Below are 8,036 nucleotides of genomic sequence, written 5' to 3' on the forward strand. Positions count from 1 at the left end.
GGTTGGACAAAACAAGCAGTTTTGAGATGTGACATTTACTATTGAAAATAGACATGAGATGCAGCCCTACATGAAATAGTTTTTCTCTACGGCAACCACTTGTAACAGTTTAATGCTGCTTACACAGTATTTAACAGGAAGTCAAAGATTATGAAGGAAACAATTTACATATAATAATATACCAGTCTGGTTTAGAACCTTTTTAAGTAATACTTAAAGTTCAGTTTCTTGATAAAACTCAAGTAGTTTTATTAAACATTTTCAATGCAGAGTTTTTACCCAAATGTGAATATTATTGAAACTTTTACATAAGAGTTTAGACCTGAATGATTCTTCTGCCACCTATTGTTTTCAACATGAATCAACTTGGAGTAAAGCTGATGCCTCAAATAATGTTTTTTTTTTCACTTTGAATAAAGTATTAATATTTATGGAAATGTGTGTAAAGTGATTATGAATTTTACACACATTGGGTGTTTTGGAGAACCTTAATGAGGTGTCAGATGGGGGAGGGGACTTTCCACATTCAGGGAACATCCACTAATAATCAATCAAATATATTTTGTAGAGCCCTTATTCAGAAATCCCAATTTGTCTCATAGGACTTAACAAGGCGTGACATCCTGTGTCCTTAGCCCTCAACAAGAGTAAGGTGAACACTTCAACAAAATTACAATAAGAAGAAATTACGATAAGAAGAAAGAGTTTTTAACATAATGTAAATATGTGTCAATGTTTTAAGTATTTATACATATGAAAATGTCTGATAGAAATGGAGGAGTTACAGCCATATGGTCAGTATCCGAGTATCATGTTGGGGTAAAACAGTCACACTATTTACTCTCAGTATGCTGTTTACTAAAGGTAAATATGTCTCTTCACCTCTCAATAAGTGGACAAAAAGGCAGCAGACACAAACAAGCAGCAGCAGAACAGTGAGGAAGCAGAGGAGTCACAGGTGCTGAGGCCCTGTCAAGACAGAGAGGACACATGACAGCTGGCCTGTCATACAATGACTTATTCTTCAACCAACACACACACACACACACACACACACACACACACACACACACACACACACACACACACACACACACACACACACACACACACACACACACACACACACACACACACACACACACACACACACACACACACACACACACACCAGTGGGCACTGGACGTCAACTGTCCCTCTGTAGAGAAAGTGGCCCAAATGAAACAATTAAGTCCCAACTCCTTCTTGCTTTACAAAACAAGCGATTTTATTCCATGACCAGTAAAAAAACTAAACAAAAAAAAACACAACTATATTAGCTGTCCCATCACTAAGCACATTTTTGTCTTAATGTCAATAATTTACAATAACATTGTTATTATCATTCTGGTTCAGAACCACTGGTATAATTCACACTAAGCCATTATTATTAGTTCTGTATCTAATAAGTTTGGTTCTCAGGGCGCACAATGATGATGAGAAATAACAACAAGGCTACTTAAATTTTTTATAGCTTTTATATAGCCGATATAGCTGTCACACCAGCTCAATGCCGGTGCTGGTTACGACAGGAGGCATGCTCTATATATGCATTACATGTTTCTGCTAGTAATATAAAGCTTCAGTGTGCACCCTATACAATATTGAGTCTTCTCCCCACCTGCTGGCAGAAAGATTAAGTACAAGTAAAGAGCAGAACAAAGAATGATGGTATTTCCTCTGTCAGGCGGTGCCGAGAGTTAAATGTCACTTAACATCTTACTTGTGAAAGCTGAAGATCATATGAGCTCACACGTGCACCCAAAGTAAATAGCATCTACTATCTTCAAATAATGCTGAACCATTAAAATAAAATCTATTATATACAAATTATAGTTAAAAGTCACTGGCAGTGTAATGCTTAAATCAAACCCTCATGCTCCTCTAATAAGTGCTGCACAGTTAATTCCACACAGGGTACATTTGGTAACTTTCCTTACGGACTCACATCAGAACTGTGTAACAAGCGCAGCACTTTTCTGCTTCATTATATGTGTCAATCTAAACAAAACAGGATCATAAATAAATTAAATACAAAATATACAGGAATCGTTCATTTTAAGCTCAGGAAAAGGGCAGTTAAGTGACCCTTTTCTGACTGATACCATTTAGACATTTACCGACAATTATATGACATTAATTACTGCAGGTATAACTGTCATTAGAGGCTTGGCAATTGTACACATTGAATACATATTTACCATCAAATTACTACCCAGAGAGAAAACTACTGTAAATACTTCAGCTGTGCATTCTCAAGCAGGTTAAATTCAATTATGCATTTTAAAATACTATGTTGAGAAACAGGACTTTAACAATCACATTTGTATTTTACATGACATTCATTTTTGTTGAGAATGTATTTTTAAAAAAAAGCCATTTCAGAATATTTCCATGGAGATGCAACTGTTGAAAACTAAATCATGTTTTGTATTTTGATTTGCCAGCTTGGTTCTTACTTACGTCTCATCTTCATAACTCAAATCTCAGAGTGAGAATATCTACAAAGAAAAGCCATGAGAACGTTTGAAGTCAAAAATTCCATTGTTACATACCTGTTGAGTTTTGTCCAGGTGATTATTGAAGTGAATCTATGGAGAAACTAACAGAAGGAAGGCAAGCAATACTAGTTTTTAAAATGGCACCATTCAAGGAATGCAATGAAAGAATTTCACATAGTCCAGCCTTCATGAAGTCAAATAATGTTTCACACAACCTGTGCATTTCTGTGATCTAATAAATAAATAAATATTTCTGCTTTTGCATGTCCCTTATTTAAATGTGGCACCAAAACAAAGATTTGGTGACAAACTCTGACGTCAAAGATTTCATTGAACAATACTTCAGAGGCAGCATGGCGCGAAATAAACCATGCAGCCAAGAGCAAGCTCCACCAAGTGCTTTCTCTGTGTATATCTGTGTAGGCCTAAGGTGCACATTCCATGTGTGTCTAAAAGCAGTGTGTGAGTGCATGTACCTGTATGGCCAGATGTGTTTGAAAATGTGTGATGGAATTTTTCTGTTTAACTCCTTACGTGTGTGTGTGTGTGTGTGTGTGTGTGTGTTTGTGTTTGTGTTTGTGTTTGTGTTTGTGTTTTAGAGGATGAATATCTTAATAACTTTTTGAATGATCTGTCCACAGCCGGGACAAGGAGCCTGGAACTTATGTAGCCTCCTTGCACACGGGAAGCAGGTTAGCAGGTGAGCCGTACGTCCGTGAATAATATTTCCATTGCGTGGTCGCACTCGACAGAGCTTGCACGGCTCCAACAGTGCTTCAGGCCTGACCTCCTCCACCTCCATGCCCAGGTTTTCCTGACTCTCCCCTCCTGACAGCAGCTCATCCTTGTGGAAGCCAGAAGGCAGAGGCCCCTTGCCTTTCCCCATTACCATAGTGGGCAGTGGCCGATCCACTGTGGAGTGAGAGGGCAGAATGACGGGGTCAGACACTGTCCTGCTGCAGTCTGGGACATCAATGCCTGTGTCGCTGTCATCATCATCATCGTGGGTGGTGAGGGAGCTGCATGCTGGGATGTCGGGGACAGAGAGGGAATGGGCAAGTCGAGGGACATCTTTGTACCAGTTCTTACGCAGGGCCCAGCAGCGAACACAGTACCTCTGTAGAGGTGTGTTGTACTTCCTGCACTCAGAGCACTGCCAAGCATCCTGAAGGACAAAATGTAGATACAAAGTCACACATTGGCATCGTTTTAATCTATAACTACAAACAATTAGAGCTGTGACATGAGGGAACACAAACCTGGGTGGAAATCTCTGTGTCTGTGTCATCACTCAAACACTGTGAGTCTTCATCTGGCTCCTCCTGCATCTAAACAAATACACAGGATATGTGACTCTATGATCCTCAGTCCGAATGTTGTAAACATTTACTTCTCAAAACAGAAACAGTAAAGCATTGAAGAATATCCTGCTGAAAAGTCAGTTTATCTTTACTTATTGTTACAAGCATGCATGAAACCAACCTCTCCATCCGCCTTCTCCTCTTTCCCTCCTCCATCATCATCCTCGGGTGGGGCCTCCCCTTCTCCTCCACTCCCTTCCTCCAGCACAGCCTCTTTCATCTCCACGCTCACCTGTTCACTTCCGCCCTCGGTCAGGAACCAGAGGTCGTCTGTGGTGTCCGACACGATGGCTGTGTCTTCCTCCTGTGCAGGAGACAGCTGACACATCAGTCAGACCACCACCGTTATTTTCTGGCTTAAACCATTTTCCAACAAGAAATCATCTGTGTTTTCAAGTTTAAATAATCCCAAATGAACCCCGACTCAGATTCTGTTCATGTGAAAATATTGAAATGTTTTTAAGTTTTCTAACAATACATGAAGTTTCTTACTTGGTTTGTGTGGATGTCAGTGGAGCCATTGCTCCTACGGCTGTAGTTACTACGAAGATTACCAAGAAACCACCAGGGCAGGCCAGAGAGATCCCAGTCGTCCAGAGTAACATCCAGCTTGGGCCGTTTGCAGGCTGACCGTGGCAAGCCTTCAAGGGAGTCTGAGGAGGTTTGCAAACAGTTAAATTCAGCTTTTGAAAAAGGTTCAGTCCTGATCATATTTTTGAGCCTGTAACGCCTTTCTTTACCATCGTCTGGCTCGCGCGGCCGTCTCTGGGAGGGGGTCTGCAGGAGAGGCATATCACGGCAAGCCTCCAGTCCTGCCTTAACCACACCTCCACAAATCTACAGAGGAAGGAGATGAAGGACAAACAATTACAACACATAGCCATGATTGGGTACTTGGGAGGACTCACAGCTCCTTCTCAAGATGCCCTCTGGGAATGGGGTGGTGGTTTAAGGGGCTGGGCAATTAGGGTACGGGGCAGTGGGGAGGGAGTTAACAACAAATTTAGGCGAACCAGTATTAAGGCTTAAAAAGGCAGAGAAAGCTCAGACAGGAAAGCCTGTGAAATAATTGATGAAACTTTAAAAAAAAAATGATGTAGCATGTAAAAGCTAGGAGCAACTAAGGACTTATTCTAGGATGTGATGACAAGAAAACATCAAACTTCAAGGTAGTTAGTTGCACCCAAATAAAACTGAAATTTACTACTACCACTGGCAAGTACGGTTTGCAATCATCACTTCCATACAGTGTTAGTAGCATACAGCTGTTAAATATGTTTTATTGTGCTTGTTTTTCAGTACTCTATCTGCAGATACACAAAGTCCGGGTATCGGAATAGGTATCGGGAAGAGAAAATTGTATTGGAACATCTCTACATCTGATATCTACCTGATGGGTAATCAAATCCGTCAAATTAAATGTGTACTTATGAAAAATATTATAAGTGTGATCACAGCTGAAAATTGACAGCTTCCTGGAATAGACTGTAAACATGCAGCAATTACAAGTACAGTAACTCCTGTCATTCATAAATCCTGACTACAGGTGATTACTGTTGCGAGCTTACAGTTAAGTGCTACGAGGTGGATTTTGGAGGGAATCGGAAAGAAGGGTGTAGGAACACATGGACGGGTGGAGAGGTTTAGGTTTGCCACGGGGCCTTGTTGCTGATCGGAAGCTGTGATCCTCCAGTTCGGAGCAGAGAAAAGAACTCTGAGACAAACAGAGACATTGACTCTGTCCCCCATCCACTGGGTGGAGCTGGTGGGTCGCAAGTGACTGCAGGAAAAACCCCACCAGACCAGCCCAAGGATGGGGTTGTACAGAGACGGTGCCACTCTGTACAAATGCACACCAACGAAGACAGCAGCCCCTTGCACCCCCCACTCCTCAGTACACACAAGCAGACAGGAGCTGACTTTATTCTCTCAAGACAAACTCTTAGTGAACTGGTGTTACACCAAAGCACTATAGGGTCAGTACATATTGTCTTTTATGTCAGAAAAACAATGAGATTTGCTTAGGTTTGCTTCTCACTGATGCTGCTGAACCTGTTTTTTGGTATTCACAACTGTTGTGTGTAGTGAGGTGAGAGAGGCAGCTTGGGTCTCTGTTTCTTCTGACACCATGCTTCGGCTTTACCTGACCGCGATCTTCCACTCCGCCCTCTACACACTCACGGCCCACAGAAAGATTCTCTGCAGCGTCTGCATTTCAGATAAGACACAGTAACAGAAAAAGGACAACCCCACCCTTTAATTATAGCAAGACTCACTCAGGCCTTGTGGCTGGAAAATGGTGTAATTCTGACCTAGAGCAGAATCCCCTCTTCAGATGTGAACTGTCACAAACATTCTCAATGTATGCAAAGAAATAAAGGATGATGTTTCACAATACAAACGGAAAATAGCAGTATGTTAATCACTATATTCCCAGGACTCTTCCTTTAAAAACATACCATGGTAAAGTTGAAAATGAAAATGCTGAATTTATCGGTGGGAAAGAGGAAAAAGTCAGTTGAATTTCAAGTCACCAGAAATGTACAGTAAATAAGCCACATATTGAGTAATCTTGGATGATGCCCCATTAAAAATAAATAAATAAATAAAGAGAATAAATAAAAAATTGAATGTCACCATCACTTACCAGAAGAACCAAGCACTACCAAGTATTTCTTGAGCATTTCATACACCGGGCTGTAAAAAGACGATATGAGAGTTTAGATTGGACTGTATTATTTTAGATGGAGAAAGAATTACTGAAAATGAGCAAATGCATTTAGTGTGTGTGTGTGTGTGTGTGTGTGTGTGTACCTCGGGTTTTTCACAGAGAAGCTGTCCACTTCCAGCAGCTCTCCCAACGGGTCATCCTGGCAGTGGACTATGTGCTGCCTCTGTTTGTCGTACAGTTGCCTCCCCATGATGTACTGACCCAGGTAGTGCATCACCTACATGACACACTGGATATCAGACATCACAAGACACTAACACAACCCCAGTATGAAGGTTTCCTAACTCCTGAAGTGACCTGCATGTAAAGGGGTACGTGACATTTCAGCCGGCAGCTCACCTCTTTGAGAGTGAAGACTTCCTCCTGGGCTCCGGCAACACGCAGAATCTGCAGGAGAGGAGGTTTTGGTTGCACCTGAGGAGTAAAACAGCATCACTGTTAAATATGTATCAAATCAACGTTAGAAGTGTAATTTCAGGCCATTGTCCTGGAGAAGTAGCTGATGTAGTTCTGTACCTGATTTCCCTCTCCTGGTAGACTCCTGCATGATGCGCTTGAAGCCGGAAGCTGGGCTGATAGGGAGCTCATAGTAACCGAACTAAGTCTGCACAGAGAAAGGGATCAGATTAGATCAATCCGCCAACTGACGGTTGATCATGATCTCGCCACCAGTTCAGCGTAACGTTGGCCTGTCTCACTCAACACCGATCAACCGCAGCGAACCCTCCCGGTAATGTTAAAGGAGGTTGGCCCACGTTGTTCCAGGCTGCGACAGAGCGAGCTGGCGCACAGCTGCACCATCACATCACATTACAACACACCACCACAACTTCTCCTTTTCCCCACCGCATGAATGTGCTAACAAAACAAGGCCGGTGCCGCCGAGCTCACGTGAGAGAGAGAGACGGGGGAAACACAAACACAAACCCGTTCACACGCCCGGTTCTATCAGCTGCTGACGTGTGAAGTGGAGCATGTGAGAAACTTTGGCAGCTCTGAGGCGAATCTACATCGGCTACTAGCTAACGTGTGGCTAAGGTTAGCTCGGCTAGCTAGCTGCCGCTAATTCCTGAACAATGCGTGGGTTGAAGATGAGCTCACCGCGACGAGTTGACATAACTTCACTGCTGCTACATTGTCCCACAGGCACCGCTGCGTTAACAGCGACACGACTCCATGTTGATACACATTCTGGCGATTCAAAGCTAGCTCCGTGTCACTAGCAGGTGTTAGCTGCTAGCTGGACTACAGATTCAAAAAGATGAGTATGGTCACACAAGTTCCGGATGCACAACTGTACAGCACGGTCCAGGAGTGTGTCGCCCCCTACTGTCTGATAGGTGGTACAGTGGATTTTCAAAATACAACACTGTCTACGAATTCTGAGATCATTCATATAAGTT

General features: G+C 42.5%; 1 protein-coding gene across 2 annotated transcripts; it reads right to left on the reverse strand.

Moving 5' to 3' along the window:
* Positions 1–1,240: 1,240 nt before the first annotated feature.
* mdm4 (MDM4 regulator of p53) lies at positions 1,241–7,935 on the reverse strand. Of its 2 annotated transcripts, none has more exons than XM_035151317.2 (11): positions 7,735–7,935; positions 7,150–7,237; positions 6,973–7,047; positions 6,717–6,850; positions 6,550–6,599; positions 6,046–6,110; positions 4,643–4,739; positions 4,395–4,555; positions 4,024–4,206; positions 3,801–3,869; positions 1,241–3,706 (listed from the first exon to the last, which is right to left on the reverse strand). In XM_035151317.2, exons 2-11 carry the CDS (start codon positions 7,219–7,221, stop codon positions 3,137–3,139), a joined length of 1,476 nt encoding a protein of 491 aa, XP_035007208.1. In that variant the 5' UTR covers positions 7,222–7,237; positions 7,735–7,935; the 3' UTR covers positions 1,241–3,136. The 2 variants fall into 2 exon arrangements, with proteins under 2 accessions (XP_035007208.1, XP_035007207.1); XM_035151316.2 differs by having other exon boundaries at positions 4,024–4,221.
* Positions 7,936–8,036: the final 101 nt, after the last annotated feature.

Source organism: Hippoglossus stenolepis, chromosome 3 (genome assembly GCF_022539355.2).
Source record: "Hippoglossus stenolepis isolate QCI-W04-F060 chromosome 3, HSTE1.2, whole genome shotgun sequence".
Taxonomy (NCBI): domain Eukaryota; kingdom Metazoa; phylum Chordata; class Actinopteri; order Pleuronectiformes; family Pleuronectidae; genus Hippoglossus; species Hippoglossus stenolepis.

What these genes read in the sequence shown, in the direction of transcription:
- mdm4 (XM_035151316.2), bottom strand. Translation starts at nt 7,221, where the DNA reads ATGAGCTCCCTATCAGCCCAGCTTCCGGCTTCAAGCGCATCATGCAGG. An exon ending in AAGTCTTCACTCTCAAAGAG is followed by an intron (nt 6,851 to 6,972) that starts GTGAGCTGCCGG and finishes TGTGTCATGTAG; the next exon opens with GTGATGCACTACCTGGGTCA. An exon ending in GGTAGTGCTTGGTTCTTCTG is followed by an intron (nt 6,111 to 6,549) that starts GTAAGTGATGGT and finishes TCTGAAATGCAG; the next exon opens with ACGCTGCAGAGAATCTTTCT.